At 42.4% G+C, this 19,896-nt stretch overlaps 1 protein-coding gene across 1 annotated transcript in view; it reads left to right on the top strand.

Moving 5' to 3' along the window:
- TRAF3IP1 (TRAF3 interacting protein 1) overlaps positions 1-19,896 on the top strand; it is a 93,889-nt gene that overhangs the window by 14,841 nt on the left and 59,152 nt on the right. Inside the window, exons 4-5 of the mRNA XM_081945685.1 lie at positions 15,221-15,346; positions 17,105-17,569. Of these exons, the coding sequence (XP_081801811.1) occupies positions 15,221-15,346; positions 17,105-17,569 (591 nt within the window). The remainder of the gene's footprint in view (positions 1-15,220; positions 15,347-17,104; positions 17,570-19,896) is intronic.

Below are 19,896 nucleotides of genomic sequence, written 5' to 3'. Positions count from 1 at the left end.
GTAGCTTTTTTCTCCCTGTCCACAAGTATAATCAGATATATTATTCTAAAGTCAATTTATTATTTATTTCCAGAGTCCTTATTGCTCCCTCGGTTGCTGGCAGGCCCCAGTCAACAAGATCCACCAGCACCTCTGTTTCCAAAGGCAAAAACTCCCCCTCTTCTTCTCTTTTCCAATTGCTACAAATGTTTGTTCTTTCCTTTGCCAGCAGGTGTCAGTCTTGTCTTTTTCCACGCTAGCACAAGTTCTATCTCTATCCAAAACATCAGCTTCCTCAAATTAGTCAGCACTTTCCCCACTTTTCAGCTCGTAAGGATCACGTCTTCAATTACAGCCTTTGAAGCTCCCCACTTAATCTCTTCCTTTTACACAGCCAGCAAAACATAATTAATGCAGATCTCTCATCTTCCCCACACTTATCTCTCGCCGCCCTTTCACAGAGGGGGGAATCTCCCCCCCTCTCTTTCCATCTGGGCCCCTCTCACCTCTTTTCTTTGCTAGAAATCCTCTCAGGAAGTTCTTTCCTCCGAGATTTATTTATTTATTTATTTGATTTGATTTCTAGACCGCCCCCTCTCCCCGAAGGGACTCGGGGCGGTGTACAGGTACCAAATTACAAACCATACAAATAATAATAAATATAATTAAAATCGGATTAAACTTTAAACCCCTGTACAAATTTATAAAAATTAAAACTTAGCCTAAGACCAGCCCGTGAAATTTAAAAAATACAGACTGAGGTGGGAGAGCTGGAATTAGGCCAGGCCGGCTAGATTAAACAGGTGGGTTTTGAGCTTCTTACGGAAGGAGCGGAGGTCTGTGGTTGTTCTAATATCAGGGGGAAGGTCATTCCAGAGGGTCGGGCCCATCACAGAGAAGGCCCTTCCCCTGGGCGTCACCCGCTGGCACAGCCTAGTGGACGGCACCCGGAGGAGTCCCCCTCTGTGTGAGCGGATCGGCCGAAGGGATGTGTGGGGCAGGATACGATCCCGCAAATAACTTGAGATCACTCACAAGAGGCTGATAATCAAGATAGCTTGATAATCTACCACAAGTATGAGAAGTAGGCTGCAGCTGCCAGAAAGGCCAATGCAGTTCTAGGCTGCAACCAGAAAAGGATACCATTGACATTACAGTAATCAGCTCTATACTAAATTAGTGAGGCCACATTTCCAATACTGAGTCAATTTAGAAGACAAAAAAATGCGGAAACCCTAGAAAGGGTGCAGAGAAGAGCAATAGGAGGTCTGGATGCTAAACCATACAATTAATAGTTAAGGGAACTAGGTATGTCTAGCCTAATGAAGAACAGGATTGGGGTAATATAACTGCTTTCCAGTACTCGAGGGCAGTCAAAAAAGAGGGGGTTGACTTACTTTCCAAAGCACCTGAGGGTAGCCAATAAGCAATGATTTTAAGTTTGCTGAAAAAAGAGCCAACCTGGAAATAAAAAAATTCCTGACAGAGCAAATAACCAATGAACAACTTGTTTCCTGGAATGGTGGATGCTATCTAAGGGTTTTCAAAAAAGTTTGGATAGTCAATTGGCATAAGGTTTTCTGTCTTGGGGAGGGGATTGGACTATATGACCTATGTTCTGTCCCACTACACGTTAGTCTATGTGCAGATGGACGTGCTGCTAAACCCACCTATCCTCCAATAAAATAGACTGTGAGCGTAAATCTGAATGCTTTATTGGGAGAACAGGATATTGTGAAACTGAGGAAAATAGGGATACATACAGTGAGAACCAAATATAAGATAGTCAATATTACGTTACTGCTGAATATAACAATAAATGCAAACAGTTTGAATCTCAGCAGTGATGGTCTCTGTGTGGGATGTGGGTTTGTCCTTGGATAACCATGTGCCACAGATTAAGATTGGTTGCTTTGGGTGCTGCTTTGTGCTTCTGCCTTCTCCAAATGCTAAAGGAAATGGAATCTGGCTTCTCCAAATGCTAAAAGAAATGGAATCTGGCTTCCTGGTGTGCACTTGGTTTGAGAGTACAGGCTGATGGGTAAATGGGTGGAGTCCAGAGGTGGGTTGCTCCTGGTGCAGTCCGGATTGGCCGAACCGGTGGTAGTGGTGGCAGGAAGCTGAGAAAGTCCTCTTATCTCTTTCTCAGAATGGCCGGTACAATAACATCTTCACATGCGGATTGGCTGAATCCACGTCAGACTATTGGGAGGGTCCTAATTCCTTTTATCCTAACTATGGCTTGAGGGACCTCAGAGCCTGCTTTGAATTTGCCCTGCTTCCACCCCTTTTCAATAAAAGGTTCCTTTTGAAGTAAAGAGTCTTTATTTCTTAAATGAGGGGGAGAGGCTGTGCCTTAAAACATTCTTCTTTAAGAAAACGTTCTTGCTTGCAAGCCGTGTCCATTAGGAGATGCAGATCAGGGGATTTGCTCTGTGAACTGCTCTTTCTTTCTCTGCATTTGATTTGGACAGATGAAACTGAATACTTGCTGGGGGAACCGGCCTTTGAAATGAGGAAACTAGTTTATTCTGAGGATGCAACAGTCTTTGATGTATTTGTTACACATCTTGTACCAGGATCATCTTGTAACTAACTGAATGGAAGTTGCTTTTGAAGAAATTCCATTCACCAACATTGTGGCAACAAAGGCACACATAAATCGCCAAGGGGGTACCAGGTCCCGGTCCCTCATGACGGAGGTGGAGGCGATTGGCTGGTGGGTGGAACATCACCTACAATCCATTCAGGCTGAACACATCTCCGGGGTGAACAACGTCCAGGCGGACTGGCTGATTTGCCGATCTGACTTGGCTTTCCATCACACACCCTGGAGGATTCCTCAGGAGTCAATCTCTCTCAGCCAGGGAGTGGTTACACATCCTGCACCCCAGTGGCTCAAACTAACCGTATGGCACTTGAGAGGGACCTCCTGAGGAGAGCCAACTATTCTACCAAGGTCATCAACACCATCCAAGCCTCCAGGCGACCCTCTGCCACACGGATCTATGATGCCACCTGGGCCACCTTTGCTAGCTGGTGCACAAAGCGTTGTCTTCAACCAACAGCCGCTTCACTCCCTCAAACTCTTGAGTTTCTCCAGGAGGACCTTGATAGAAGGCTAGCCGCTAACACCTTACGACGCCAAGTAGCAGCTTTGCCCACCGTGCTCTCACAAGGCAACAATCCACCGCTCAGCCGGCACCCGGCAGTACGCAGCTTCCTGCGTGGAGCATCCAACCTGAGTTCCCAGGTCATCCATCATTATCCTTCCTTCCTTCTTGCCACTCTTCTCAGGGCACTTACTTGCCCCCCCCTTTTGAGCCACTATGTCATGCATCCTTACGACACCTGACTCTTAAAACTGTCTTCCTTGTTGCCATTATCTCAGCCCTCAGGATATCGGAAATTGCTGCCCTATCTGTCCGAGATGATTTGTGTACCATCCACTTAGACAGGGTTATTCTTCGTCTCGATCCATCATTTGTACTGAAGGTTAATTCGTATTTTCACCGTGCCCAGGGAGTTGTTCTTCCAGAGTTTGTACACGCCTGAATCACCCAAGTGAGCGTCGTTGGCACACCCTCGATGTTCGGAGGGCAGTCAAGAGGTATATCAAATGCTCCGACCCCTTCGCCAGTCGGAGGCCTTGTTCATCGCTTTTCGACCGACCTCATTGGATCGAAAGGTCACCTCATCTACCATTGGGAGATGGATCAAGGCTTGCATCTCCCTTGCCTATGAATAGCAGGGAAGACTTGTTCCTTCTCGAGTGACTGCACACTCCACATGTAGTGCGGCCCCAACAGCAGCCTGGGCCACTCAGGCATCGGTTGAGGGGATCTGCAAAGCGGCGACTTGGGTGTCCCCATCATTATTTGTCAGACACTACAAATTGGACAGATTTGCATCCGCAGACGCTGCCTTTGCCAGGAGAGTGTTGCAGGCTGTTGTTTCTGAGGCACATTAGGGTTGGGTTGTTACTCTTTTTTGTTCCCGCCCTTGGACATATTTTGCTTGGGTATGTCCCTTGCTTGGACTCTCCAAGCAGCAGACAGGAAAATGACCATTGGCTTACCTGAAGGGTCCTTTTCTGTGCGCTGCAGGAGACTCAATCCCATCCTGGGGTTATCTCACTTCCATCGGATTTGTACAACAGAGATGGTTTGGACCCATCCAAGAATGGGACTGAGTTACTTGGCATTAAATTCACTGATTTCCTAGATAAACATTTAAACTGAACAGCGGGGACAGAGAATTAATTGATACAGAACATTTCTGTCCCCAGCAATCTAAAACTCATAGGGCAGCGATGGCGAAGCTTTTTTGGCTCGCGTGCCATAAGTGGGGGGAGCTCAGGAGGGTCGTGTGCAGGTGTGCGCACCCATAATGCAATGCGTGACTCCCCCAAGCAGCTCAAATATTGGGAGAGTGCTCGGAGGGCCTGGGATTCTAGAAACCCAGAAATCTTGATAGATTTTTAAAAGTCAGTTTCGGCTCTCTGTGAAGTTCCCAAGGGATAATCTAATTAATTTACGAGCTTCGAGACAAAGTTAAAAAAAACCAATTCATTTATTAGGATCAACATGTTGGCATGTGGAGCCGAAACTGAAATCCAGTTAATGGCGTCTGAACTTTACCCCTGTGTCCCCTCCCTTTTAAGGAGTTGCACAAGTTACTTTTAGTTTCAACACCATTAGTTTTCAGCAGCATAGTGAACAATAGGTTTGCTTAATGACCATGGTGTTCATATAAAAATCACCACAAAGGTGGTAAAATTGGGTTAGTCACATGAAACATTAGATATCTTATAATGTGACAAGCTATTAACTAAATCTGCTTCTCCTTCATTGTGAATTTGAAGGTATATATGACAACTAAGGGATTTGAGGAGATTCTTTCTCCCTTCCACCCACTCACCCGCCTGCCTGCCTGCCTTTGAGTCAGTATTGATTCCAAGCAAATGCCTGGACAAATCTTTTTGGCAGCATTTTTGAAAATTGGTTTGCCATTGTCTTCTTCTGAGGAAGAAAAAGTGACAGGCTTCAAGTCACCCACCTAGCTTTGCGTCTTAAGACAGGACTAGAATTCATGGTCTCCTGAATCCTAGCTTGGTGCCTTTTAACAACTACACAAAACCAATTCTATTATTGTTCATGTTGTCCAAAATTTAGTGAAAGAGAAAAACCCTGTTTTGCTTCCCCCTATTTTCTAATTCTTACCAGTAAATTACATTAATTTTTTAAATTACTTAAATGGGACTAGGAAAACAGATGGCATATTAATGTTTAGTGTAGGAGTATGGCTTAAGATGGGATCCAGTACAAAAAGACATGGTTATAATGGCGTGAGCGAGTTTATTTTAGAAGCTTTGATACCTATACTAATGAAGTGATGTGATATAATATACATGTAAAAGTATTATAATCAAAACTAGTATGTGTTTCTATGTATGTACAAAATAGGATAAAAATATAAGAAATCAAATTGTCAACTCTCAGTGTTGTCATTGGAACAGAATGAGGGGGAGTGCATCCACGCATACTGTCGGCTGGAGTCGGATCTCAGATTACTGCAGCCGGTTTAGGAGGGGTAATGTGATTTATGACACAGACTGAGAGGAGCGATGGAACAGGGTTAAAGCTCAGAAGTAAATCAAACAAAGCACAGGCTTGACTGCGAGCAGATCTTACCTAATGAAGCTCCTAATAAATCACTGGTTTTGTATTGAAAACTTGACTCTATAATTATGAACTAATTAGGGCATTTTTAGGAAATCTGACAGACAGTCAAGACTGTTTTTAAATATTGATGGTGCCTGGCGGGAACTCAGAAGACCATGGCAAAAGGCCACCTATCTGAAGAGAGCCTGATTGCAGCCTGACCTCAGACATCAAAGCTAAGATGGGCAAAGCAAGAGATGAGTATTCAACCCCTACAACAGCTAAAGCTGAGCCCCACCCCACCCTAATGCCCCAATGCCCAGAAAAAGGGAAAAGCCCTGAGTGAGGTGGGAAGAATGGAGGGGATGCTGGACTGGAATCAAGCCAGGCCCTCGATGGAGCCCCTGTGGAGTTCCATAGAGCAACGGAGGGAGGAATTTGACTGGGCCACCCTCTGTGAAGGGAGGCCATTATGCAGGCCAAAAGAGACGGGAGGAGCAGTGGATCCTTTTGAGGTACCGAGAAGCAGACGGGAACGCAGCCCCCCTTCTCCACCCATCAGAAGGAGGCTGAAACCAGTACTTCTCCCACGTAGCAGGCAGGCTACCCGGGGCAGATAACCCCCTCTCTACCTCTGAACTAGAGCTGAGGAATATGGCCAGACATATCAAGCACAAGCATACAGAGGCTGACAGGAGGAGGGAACAGTGCTCAACGAACTGCCCCAGTTGAGGGGAAAGTTTGATGAGGACTCAGACCAGTTAGCTCTAGTCCTTGACTCAGCTGAGATCCACCTAGAATGCTATGGACACCTCTATTCATCCCCCAGAGCCATAGTGAATACTATCGTAGAGAGACTAGAGAGAGAAGCAAGGGAATGGCTAGAACCCCCCAACTGCAAGGCGTGGATGACTTCCTACGATTGCTAGAGGCCAGATTTGAGGAGGTGGAGGAGGACTTGTATGCGGAAGATGAGTTCAGCGACCTAAAACAGAGGGGCCGCTCCATCAAAAAGCACATCCGCGAATTTAGGAGAGTCATTGGAAGGCTACCCCCTTTACCAGAGCGTCTGTTAGTGCATTTTTTCAGAACAAGCCTGGACAAGCAGTTTGCCCAGGTAACTGCTTACTGCGACATCCCAAACCAACTCTCTGAGTGGTTCTGAGTAGCAATAAAAGTTGAGGGCAGATTGCACACTAATGACATGAGAAAACCATCAGACACGAAAGAGAGAGGTCAACTCTACCTGAAATCGCCCGGCCGACGGGGACTCACAGCAACACAGCGGGCCCCGAAACCAGCCCCCTCGAAGTCCACTGAGTGCTATAGATGCAGGGGGTGGGCCACATGGCATCCGTGTGCATTACCCCAACCCCGTTGCAAGGCCAGAGCCACCACCCAGGATACAACTGAAATGGGGCCACAAATGGGCCACCCATGCTTCCTGGAAAGTCCTCCAGGCTGCAGAGGTCCCTCCCCACCCAGATGAAGGACGGGGAACCCCAGGCAACAACGACCAGTCGCCAGAATCCTATGAGAGTGATGACGAGGCCGAAAACAACCCAATGCCCTTTCCTTTTTCCAATACGCCTCACATCCCCAAAAACAGGAAGCCAGGCAGATTTTCAAGCCCTAATAGACTCAGGCTGCACTAGATGCCTGATCAACCTGACCACAGTCCTGAAACGGGGGATCAGAATAAAAAGACTGGCCCACCCAATCCGGTTCAAACAGGTCGATAGGTCTCTAATGGGGAGAGCCTATGCCACCCACCTGACAGAACCAGTGAGACTAGAGCTAGAGGATCACTGGGAAGTAATTCGATTCATAATAGCCCCCAAAATGACAGATGCAGTCATACTGGGACTCTCCTGGCTAGACAAGTGGGGACCAACTATCTGGTGGCAAGGGGGTACACACAGGCTTAGAATAGAAAAGGGGCCCCAACCCCTTTTCCGCCAGCAAGCAGAAACACCACCCAAGCAGGGAACTTCCCCAAAAAGCACACTAGAACATCTGGGAGCCATATCTGATGAAACCCCAGAGACCGAACATATCCCAGGGGAATATCAAGACCTTGCAGAAGTATTCAATGAGACAGAATGCAGCATTCTGCTTCCCCACTGTGAGGCAGATTGTGCCATCGAAATCACCCCCAGGGCCAAACTATCCAAACCCAAGCTGTACGCCATGACGCCCCAGGAAATGCAAGAAATGTGGAAATACATAGGCGAAAACCTAGCACGAGAGTTCATTGAGCCAGCTAAGCCACGGGTTGCAGCACCAGTCATCTTCAAAGAGAAAAAAGACGGAACTATGAGACTGTGTGTGGACTTTCGAGGGATAAATGCTGTGTGCATACACAACCTAAACCCTCTCCCCCTCATGAAAGATATGCTATCTCACTTGGCCAAGGGAAAAGTCTTCATCAAATTAGACCTTGAGAGAGGCATACTACTGAATACGGATCAGGGAAGGAGTTGAGTGGAAAACAATGTTCAACTGCCACCTAGGGTGCTTCCAAATCAAAGTGATGTCTTTCGGACTACAGGGAGCCCCAGCAGTGTTCATGCAGGTAGTAAACGAGGTGCTGCATGAGCACTTCTACAAGGGGGTCCTCGTCTACCTGGGTGACATCCTCATCTACACTGAGATGATGGGCGACCACATACCCCTGGTCCGTCCAGTACTGGAAAAACCTATGGCAGCCAACCTATACGTCAAGCTATCAAAATGTGAATTCCCCCATGAGCGACTAGATTACCTAGGCTACCGAGTGTCAAATGAGGGAATAGAGATGGACCCAGCCAAAATACAAGCCGTCTTACGCTGGCAACCCCCTTGCACCCACAGTCAGCTACAAAGCTTTCTAGGGTTCGCAAACTTCTATAGGCAATTCATCCCTTCCTTTGTGAAGATTGCCAAACCCATGACAGTCCTCTTAAAGACGGAGCCCAGGAACAAAACCTCACCCGGGACAACCTCTACAGTGGGACCTAATCTGCCAAAAGGCACTTGAAATACTAAAGGAAATGTTTGAAAAAGAACTGATGCTGAAGCATCCTGACCCCAAGCAACCCTTTGTTATCCAAGCAGATGCCAGCGACATGTCAGTGGGAGCAGTGCTACTCCAAATAAACAATCAAGGAAACTTACAACCCTGCACCTACACCTTCCACAAGCTCACAGACACAGAGAGACAATCGGCAGCATGGGAAAAGGAGGCTTTCATGGTGAGATGGGCAGTGCTAATCTGGCGACACCTGTTGGAAGGGAGCCAAAACCGTTTGAAGTCTGGACTGACCACAAAAATCTGGAGGCTCTCAGGACCCTGTGAAAATTATGACTCAAACAAGTCCGATGGGCTCAATACTTCAACCATTTAGACTTCGTACTAAAGTACATTCAAGGGAGGAGGAACTTTGTAGCTGATGCCCTCTCCCGCATGCCCCAGTACATCCTGGAACATGGGGGAACTAGCAGAGGACTGGAAAGAGCTGGTGTAGTTCCCATCTTCAAAAAAGTGTGTGTGTGTGTGTGAACAGATCCAGGAAATTATGTCAGGCTGATTGGTCTGAATCAGCCTGACATTAATACCTTAGAAGATCCTGAAAAAAGATAATCAAGCAACAGAACTGTGAACATCTAAAAGCAAGCAAAATTATAATGAGAAATCAACATGGGTTTGTCAAAAATAGATCATGCCAAACAAATCTTATTTCATTCTTTGACAAAGAGACTAAATTAGTGGACCAGCAAAATGCTGTGACATAGTATACTTGGATTTCAATTAAGCATCTGATAAAGTACACCACAATCTACTTCTGGATAAGCCAAAAAAAAAAAAATCTGGGATAGACAGTACCATCACTTTGTAACTGGCTGACAAATTGCACTCAACATGTATTCCTGAATGGAACTCCATCTGCATAGAGGATCATAAGCAGTGGGGTACCCAAGATTCCATTTTAAGCACAGTATTCTTCAAATATCTTCATAAATGATTTAGATAAGGGAATAGAAGAAGAACTCATTAAATTTGCAGACAACACTAAGCTGGCAGGAATAACCAACACCCCAGATAATAGGCAAAAGGCTTGAAGGCTAATACAAATAAAGAATGGTTGCAGGAAATGCCTACGGCTAATTAGTGAAAAGAAGAATTAGGGGTGATATGATACCATGTTTCCCTGAAAATAGTACATGTCCTGATACTAAGCCCAATCGGACTTTTCAGGACATGAGCTAAAATAAACCTGCCCCCAAAGTAACCCCCCCAAACTACTAAAATGACCCTGTTGGCCATGAACCTGACCTTGTGAAGAGAAGGCTATTGCAGTTTCCATGCCCCCTGCGGCAGTCCTCCGGAGTTGGGCCAGCCTCAGCTGATCCAGGGATTCTTCAGCAGTCCACCGCCTGGCCCGGGTGTGCACTTCCAGGTTCAACCACCGGTCTCTCACCTTGGCGGTGGCTTCAGGCCTAAACCCAGTGCCTCCCGCCTGCATGTCGGGCACCTCCTCAGTTATTCGGGAGGCCAGCCACCACCCCCAGCTCTCATGGACAGGCAGAATTCCTGTCCTCCAGAGGGAAGCACTGCCAATGCCAATCTGCAGGACAGTGGCGGGCCGATTTTGCAGCCGCAGCACTGCCAGTTCGAGTATCCCAACCATAAGCTGGAGAACTGGGGCCTGCAGCATCACCCCTACCAACCCCAGCAGCAGCATTCCTACAGCCTGGTAGAGCCTCTTTTCAACGTGTTCCAGCAGCTGCCCAACCAGCAATTGCAGCACTTCAAAGCGCCCTCCTACGTGACCTGCCCAAGAGACCCCATTTTGATTTGTGGAGTGGGGGCACAGGCATGCACAGGGCAGCCGCCTTGGAGACCCACCTGTGGCCCTCCCCTATCCTGGCCTGCCTGGGGACTTCACACCACTGGTGCCCAAGCATTTTCTGCCACCACGCATGTCTCATTTCTCATCCACCCCACCTGCCACCTGCCAGAAAACAATAAGCGCCCCTACCCAGTAATAAGGCCAAGCCCTTATTATGTGGGTCAAAAGAAAATAAGACCCTGTCTTATTTTGGGGGAAATACAGCAGTGTTCCAATATTTTTTTTCCAAAAAACCCCTCTGTTATCTTAAATGTTTATACATATTACCATCATCATACCTCCATTTTTATTTGACTATAATTGTTTAAACGTCCTTCATCATAAGATATAGCAAAATTTAGTACATAACCACATACTGGCATTTCATTTACTTATTTATAAAATCATCCATTAACATTAAATCCTTATATCCTATGCTAGCTAAACGTCCATAATATTTAATAACACAGTTTTCTAATCCTCCTTTCCAAATCACTGCTTACAATTTACATCCAGTTTCCTTATATTATACCCATACGTATATATAGATTATTATCATTATCCTTTCTTTATTTGGCTATATCCTATACCATAACATTTTTCCGTTAATGAACAAAACTTAACTGTGTCTAATTTAGTTTCATCATCATCATCATCATCATCATCATTATTATTATTATTATTATTGACCTTTATATATAATCCAAAAAGATTTCTAGCCTTCCGTTCACAGGTATCATTCAATATTCATATCCAATTATTGCTTATCATAACACTATACATTATATACAGTATTATCATTATCAATTTTTTATTTAACTATACCTATTATCGCTAAATTTCACTAGGTTTAGCTAGTAATTTTAAATTATACTCTTCCATCTATCAACCTGTATCTTTCCAATAACAAAACAATCTTATGTCCTCTGCCATTTGTGGTATCGATCTTCTGAGCTTCTTCTTAATCAGCTTTGTATGGACTACTCCTAGCAACTCCTTGCTTGTAAGATCTCTCATATAATCCTGATGCCCTCTTTCTGTTTCTTTATTCTGCTTGTCTTTAATTGTCAGTAGTGTTATCCGTATTTTTGCTGATAAAGTTTCATAGTCCATAAATTCTTTACTATTTTCTTCTTCTTCTATATCTTGCCCTTTGAAATAGATTTGCTCTCCATTTATGTCCTCTTTCAATATTCCATTCTTTGCATTTTCAAAAACAAACCAATTGTCATGGATATCAGCAAGTTTAATTGCTTTATATTCCTTTTTCACTTCAATTCTTTGGATTTTAATCCCCTCATTTTGCATTTGGTGAACATCATCAAATTTTTCATCACATTTTTCTGTTAGCTGTTCCAAATATTCCAGCTTTTGTTCAATTCTCTCCTATGTATTTGTTAGTTTTAGTAATTCTGAAAATATTGTCTGCAAGCTTACAATCTCTGTATTTTCTTGACATTCTGCCATCTTAAACAAAAGCGCTCTCGCTTGGAAGATTTTTTAAAGTTAAAACATGGATTCACAAAAGCTGTTTTTCCCCCTCTTCTCTGGTTGAAAACATGCTTCAAAGGGACATTTGGCTTACCTCTATTGCTCTGTAACGAGCCGTCAAAACAAACCATGAAGAAAGGGAAAGGTTCCGCTTGAATACACAAAGCTCCAATCAACAAAACCTCCCCGCACGTAGCGCTTTTAAGATATTTCTTTTTTTAATATCTATTTTGTATTTCAAATTAGAAAAAAAGATCCAATCTTTAAATGAATTTTTAAAAAAATACTCACAGCGATGAAAGAGGAAAGCTTTGGTCTATAAATCACAGAGAGTTACAGAAAAAAAAGGTGGAAAAAGAAGACTTGATCCGTCCGTTTTAAAAGCTTGTAAAGATTCCATCCATGAAGATAGCATATAAAAAAATAGACTATCCATTGTCCAGAACCGTTACAGGTTTAATTTCGCCGCTTGATTCTTCTATTCTTCAATTTAAATCATTTTTTAAGTTTTTATAGGCAGTCTCTCTTTTAAACCAATAAGAATTCCTCACCAGCTGGAAACACTTTCACTTTCAATTCCTTCCATTTTGGGGCCGCCCCGACTTCATCAGCCTTGGCTGGATTTTTTGTCACCAGCTTGAAGAAATTTATCTTGCTTCTTTTGGGGATTTTGCGATATCCCCGAGATCCGCAAGACGTATTCTTCCTGTTCACTGTCTCTTCGGGACAGTTTGGATCTGTTTGGACCCCCCAGTGGCAAAAGTGTCGACTGCAATCTTGGAGCATTGAGATCCCACATTGTGTCATCGCGACTTCGGCCCCACCTCTGCAGTGTTCCAATATTTGGAGGTCTGCCACAAAGAAAAAGTGGTCAACCTATTTACCAAAGCACCAGAAGATAAAACAACAAACCCTAACCCTAACCATATACTGCTGGGTGATATTTAATTGATTATCCACTAGGACTGCAAGATCCTCCTCTCACAGTTACTGTATTAAGCCAGGCTTTGTCTAATCTGTACATGTACTCTTGATTTTTCTTGTCTAAGTATAAGACTGTACTTTTCTCTACATTAAATTTTATTTTGCTAGATAGGTCCCAGTGTTCAAGTCTGTTGAGATCCATCTGGAACTTGAGCTTATCATCTAGGTCAGTGATGGCTAACCTTTTTGTCGCTGCATGCCGAAAGAGCATGTGCGCGCACATCAGCATGAATATGTGTGCCCACACTCATAATGCAATGTACACTTGAGACCATCACCCCTGTGGCCCATTTTGGGCCTAGCAGGTGTTCCTGTAGTGTCCTGGGACCAAAAATCCACATTCCCCCCCACACATGCACACGTGTCCCTCCTGCATGCCCCGCTCCCCATGCATGCGTGGCAGAGTCCTGGAAAACAGCTGGCTGGCAGGAGGCGCTCATGCATGCACAGTGGAGCTGAGCTGTGGTGACGGCTCACATGCCCGTAGAGATGGCTCCACGTGCCACCTGTGGCACACATGCCATAGGTTCGCCATCTCGAATCTAGGTTGTTGGCTATTCCTGCCAGTTTATCAGATTATGTATCATCTACACATTTGATAAATTCCCCTTCTATTCCCTCATCTGTCATTTATGAAGATATTGAAGAGTACTGGGCCTAAGACATAACCTTGTGGTCCACTGCTTACTTACCTCCATGTAAATGTAGTACCACTAAGGACTACAGATCTGGTGGTGATGCTATCCATTCCTTCTATGTAATATTCTATTTTATATTTTTATATTTTTGCAAATATTTAAAACTTGCTGTCTTTTTTTCTTTATTCTAAACATGTCTAGTTTCTTCAGCTCCAGTACTCAGACACAGTATTTGAAATGAGATCTGAGCAAAACCAAATAAAAGGAACAATTATTTCTCATGATTTGTTTCTGTTGATACAAATAAATTGCAAATCCCCTTTTGCAGCAATATCTCTCTTTTGGTTCATACATAATTTGTAACCAATGATTATTCCAAAATCTTTTCCATAAATATTATTAAGAATGTATATATTCCTCTCCCATCCCAAACCCTGTATTGATGTTTTTGATTTAACAAGGAAATGTTTTGTTAGTGTGGAATTTTAGCCTGTTTCTCCTGTGGAATTGGTTTCATCTTTTTCTCCTTCTAGGTATTAACTATCTGCTGAATTTTCTATTATCTACACAACAGATAAACATTCCCTTCATGTATTTATCCCAAGTATTAAGAAAAACATTAATTGGAGGAACTAGGATTGGTAACTGCAATACCCTGTTTAAAAGAATTCTCCAATGAAAATTGGATATAATTTTTCAAGCTATCCAGCCCATAGGCTGCTAATTACCTTGCCTCATCGGTACCTTATCAAATGCCTAGCTGAAATCAGGATATATTATGTCTACAGCATTGATACAATCAATTAAAGAGATAAAATCATTCCGCCAAGGTGTTTAGATAAAGTTTTCTTTATCTACATTTTTTCCTTTTTATTTTGAAAAGGGGGGGAATATTTGGTCATCTGGTACTTTAACAGTTTTCAAGATTTTGTATACCTTGAGTTGTAACTGCAGTTGGGACTAGAATTGCTATCACTAATGATGTGATTATAAAGCATGATGTCATGTTATAGCAATGGCAGTCCAGGCAGCCCTAGTTGTTGTAATTCCAGATGTGCAGGTTTGAAAGCGAAAGGATCTCAGGTAAAGAATGTGGAAGTGCCACAGGATGGAGGGGATTCCTGGAAGGTCCAGTAAAGACCACACATGAGTTGGGGAGGAGGTGCTGCAATATGGTGCAAACTCAGAAAGGTCAGGAAAAGGTGAATGCAGGGAAAGAGTGTGGAGTGTGGGAGCATAGGGACGCTGAGGAAAGATAATGTGAGATACATGTCTGTGTGCAAATGAGCAATGGGAAATTGGGGAAAGAGGATGTGAGATATGTGCAGGTGCAGGGCAGCCAGGGAAAGAGGGCATGTGGTGCAGGTATATATGTGAGCACAAGGAACACAGAAAAAGAGAGTGCAGTTGTGCATATGTGTGCAGAGCGACTGAGGAAGGAGAGCATAGGGTGTGTGAATATGAAAGCAAGTAGGCTGGGAAAAGAGACTTGTTGGTGTGTGCAGGGAGGTCAGAGAACGAGGGTGCTTGTTTGTGTTCCAGTGCAGGGAGTTGCATGTATTCTATTAGTTTAATGTGCATTTCTTTTATGTAGCTTTCCAGTGATGAAGCTGTTCAGAAAGTACTTGCTGAAGAAAAAGCTATTAAAGAAAAGACACTATCTTCATCTAAATCTCAAAACACAGAATCTAAAACAGAAGAATGTAGATATCATAAAGAGGTAATCTGAATAATCTGTTGTATTTAAAAAAATAAACATATAGGAGTCTATATGTTGAATAAAAAAACAAGAGAAATTGTTTTGTTTCTTTATTTACTGGGTTTCTGTGCTGATTCAGTCATAAAAGAAGCTAAGTGATAACTGGGTAAACTCAGGTTAAAACAAAATACATAAGAAATATAAAATGGTCCTTGATTTACAACAATAGTCGACCCCAGAATTATGATTTTGTGGTGGTCCTTAAGCGAAACACTGATGTAATCATCTCATTGAGCAACCACAATCCCTGCTCTCCTGATTATCATTAAGCAGAGCCTGGGATCCCTTGGGGTGAGGGAAGCCCTGGGAGGCCTTTCTAGCTCACGTATGGCCTACCTTGAGCCTCCCAGGGCCTTCTCCATCCTCTGAGGAACCCCATGTTCTGTTTCCTGCACTGTTGGATGCCACAACCTTAGTTTTCTTTCCCCCACATTACTTCTCAGTCCATTTAACTTTTCCAAAGATTGCCTTTCAGAAAGAGAAGAAGTCAATAAACTATTAGGGAAATCTTGGATTGAGAGAATTGTAGCCACTTCTGGGATAGCACAATTGGTCCTCTGTATAGAAAGGCCAAAGATTGGCCAGTTCTACCCAAAGGTAATCTTTAGAAAAGGTAAGTGAAGTGAGGCATGTGGGAGAGGCAAGCCCAAAGACTGGGGGGATCCAGCCACGTGGAAGATAGGCCCAAGCAGGGGATAGGGGAAGATGGGTGGGGGCCGCTGTAACATCTCTGTGTCAATCGTAAAGGTGGGTGAATTGCCAAGTGCCAAAATTTTGTTCATGGGATGTTGAGGGCATTGCAGCCATAATTTGGGATACAGGTCATAAGTCCCTTCATTCAGCACTATTGTAATTTTGAATGGACACTGAAAGAATGATAAATCAAGGACTACCTATAAATCAAAGCAATCTTCAGGTTATGACCACTTGGTTCAGCAACCATTCAAAGTTATGAGGGGGATTTAAGACTAGCCTGCAAAGTTACAGCTGTTGTAGTATCCCTACAATCATATAATCATAATTCAGGCACTTGGCAACCAATTTGTAATGGCAATGTTGCTGTGTCCTGCAGTCTTATGATTGCCATTTGCAACCTTCCCTGCTTGGCTTCTCACAGCCAAAATCTCACAAAAACTCGCATCACTTTTTCACCTGCTCTTGCACCCATGGCATTTGCTCATCTGTTCACATTCCATAGCTCCTGCTCATGACACCCACCTGCAGTACCTATGCACCTATCTGCACACCTGCCTGCAATCTAATGCCTGCCTATGGTACCCATTCACCCACCTGTGTTTCATAGCACCCACCTCAACTACCTGTCCATATTCCATACTGCCTGGTTGCAGCACACAACAAGCTGTTCATTTTGTGTAACATCTCCCTATGGTAGGTACCCTTCCACCACTCTTACTTGCAGCTTTCACCCACTGGCCTGCTTATCTGAGACTCCTGCCTCTTCCCAATTAATAACCCATGCAGTCCTGAGATTACACTAGCAACCAAGAATATTTGGATTGCTGTCACGAAACAATACAGTCATGTGATACCACATTTTATAATCAGATCACTTATTAACAGAAATTATTGTCAAGAACTACCTCTAGTGAACCCCAAAATCTATCCTAAGCCATAAAGGGTTTTAAGGGTGACAACTCACATTTTGAATTGCTCAAATATTTTGTATGTAATTTCATTTTTTTGTATTTTATTATTTAGGGAAGAAGTGATTCTGAAATAAAAGACAAAAGCACAATTCAGGACCAAAAAGTCAAAGAAGAATTGAAAGAGGAAGAAAGCAAGCAAAGAGAAAATGAAAAATATAAAGATTATGAAAATAATCCCAATAATTTTGATAAAACTGTTAATGAAAGTGAAAAACATGAAAAAGAGAGAATCAAAAATAAATTACCCAAATCAGGAAGAGAGCCAGAGAAAATTAGAGACAAAGAAAAAGGAGAAGTGGAAGGAGAAAAAGAATGTGATAAAGAAAGAGACAAGGAAAGGAAACAATATGAGGGAGGGAGAGAAAAAGAGCGATTACGAGAAAAAGATAAACCTAGAGACAGGGATAAAGACTATGAGAAAGTCCGAGACAGGTGCAAAGAAAAAGACAAAAGGAGGGAAAGGGGTAAAGATATAGAAACAACACGAGAAGAAAGAAAAGACAAAATGGACAAAAAGGTAATGTGTAACTAATTGTTAATGATAATTGGAGTTAGCAGACATGTTGAGCAAATTGATGTAAAAATAATATTTTAGAGTCACTAGGTGAAATGGGCAAATAGGTGTAAAAATTAAGTAAATAATTTACTCAAAAATTTAACTTACCACCGAGTTATTTAAAGTATGAACTGCAGTCAAATGGATACAGATGCATTTCTAAATATTAGTTTTAACAAATTCTAAGGCAATTCTTTTGAAAGACAAAACAGTTGTAGGCTAGCTATAGTATCTTTTTAAACATTTGTTCTTATAAAATACATGATTCGATCATTCTATTATGATGAAAAGTTCTAAATACATTCAGAACTTTCATTGTTTATGTCATGTAAATAGTAAATATCATAAAAGTCTTTTGGAATAACTAGTATATTACTTTTTAAACATAGAAATATTATGACATATAGTACATCAAATAAATAATGAAAGCTCTGAATGTACTTAACTCTAAGAGAACGATGCAATCAAGTTAGCCAGTATTTCACTGGGAGATTTCTTAATTGTTCCAGGTTTATTTGGTTAGCTCTTATTCTAGTAATGTGAGATAATTGAGTATGGTCTTACATTACAGATAGTTCTCAATTTACAACAGTTCATTTAGTGACCGTTTGAAGTTACAACAGCACTGAAAAAAGTGACATAACCATTTTTCACATTTATGATTGTTGCAGCATCCCCATGTTCACGGGATTTACATTCAGATGCTTGACAACTAACTCGTATTTATGATGGTTGCAGTGTCTCAGGGTCATGTGATCCCTTTTTGCAACTTTTTGACAAGCAGAGTCATTGGGGAAGCCAGATTCACGTGTTACTAATTTAAGAACTGCAGTGGTTCACTTAACAAATCTGGTGAGAAAAGTTGTAAATGGGGCAAAACTCACTTAACAAATTTCTCACTTAGCAATGTAAATTTGAGGCTCAATTATAGTTGTAAGTTGAGGACTACCTGTATTGATTTGTAATAAATTAATGTGACAACTTTGAAGAAATTAGTTCAGATTGCTATATAATCATTTCGGCTTTGATATGAAATATAGTCACTGTGTAACAGTGATACTGTGTATCAGTTAACTTTCTGGGACTAAGAATTGTGTTAAATTAATCCGTGGACTAACTTATATGAATCTGAAATCCATTGGGTTCATTAATAATGGGGTTTGTTGATTCAGACTTTGAGAGCAGAATTTTATACATGTAGTACTGCTTATTAGCACTTAGCAATAGCACTTAAGATTTATATACCGCTTCATAGTGCTCTTACAGCCCTCTCTAAGCGGTTTACAATGCCAGCATATTGCCCCCAACAATCTGGGTCCTCATTTTACCAACCTTGGAAGGATGGAAGGTTGAATCAACCTTGAACCGGTGACATTTGTTGTTGATGTTTTAAAGAATTTTATTGATTTTTAAACATTTATGGGAAAAGGTAAGGGGATACATAGAAAATTTTGGCAGCTCCCACACTAGTGATAGAAATCCATCCAAATCTCACAGTTTTTACAATTTTAAAAACAAAAGATAAAAGATAAGCAGAAAACAGAGTCTTATTCTATATTGTCAACCATGTGTTCAATCATTTTTCCTTTGTCACTTTCTAGAATATCAGCAATTACTATTATTTCAAATACTTTTATTTTTGTGACCTGAGCCTTTTTGATATTGCTCCTTCCTCCCTGTCCCCAGAGGGAGCCATCGCCCTCCCCCTTCCTTCTTGACTTGTACCTTGCTATCCTTTTCACTACCTTCGCTGTGTTCATCCTCTAGGAGGGAGAAATGCTTTTTAATGAAGGCTTCAGCCTCCTGCTCTGTATTAATTCTAATCCTATTTCCCTCCCAGAAGATCAACATTCCCTCTGGCAATAACCATCTAAACCAAACTCCTTTATTGTATAATTTCTTTGATAAGGAGGAATACTTCCTCCTTCTCTCTCTTATCTTTTTCGGAATCTGTTTAAGAATGGTAATTTCTTCATCTTTATATTTCAGTGGTCTCTCCCTTTGGGCCCCAAGCACCTCATCCCTTGTGGTCCTCCTTAGGAATTTAACATGTAGCTCCCTTGGAACATTATGGCTTCTAGCATATGCTGAATTTATCCTATAAACCAGGTCCATGTCCCACCACAACTGTTTTTTGTCTCTCTTGATATATTCTGCTAAAATTGTACTCATAATATCCTTAAGGTCTTCATTTTCTGTCTCTGGTAGGTTCTGGAATCTGAGAAAAAAGGACATTCTTTCAAATTCTATTTTTGCCAAAAAGTTTTCCAGGTCTACATTTCCCTTCC

The sequence above is a fragment of the Natrix helvetica genome (assembly GCF_964273705.1).
Source record: "Natrix helvetica genome assembly, chromosome: 2".
NCBI classification, from domain to species: Eukaryota; Metazoa; Chordata; class Lepidosauria; order Squamata; family Natricidae; genus Natrix; species Natrix helvetica.
Note: the sequence above shows the minus strand (reverse complement) of the source record. Positions and strands in the feature narration are given on the sequence as shown.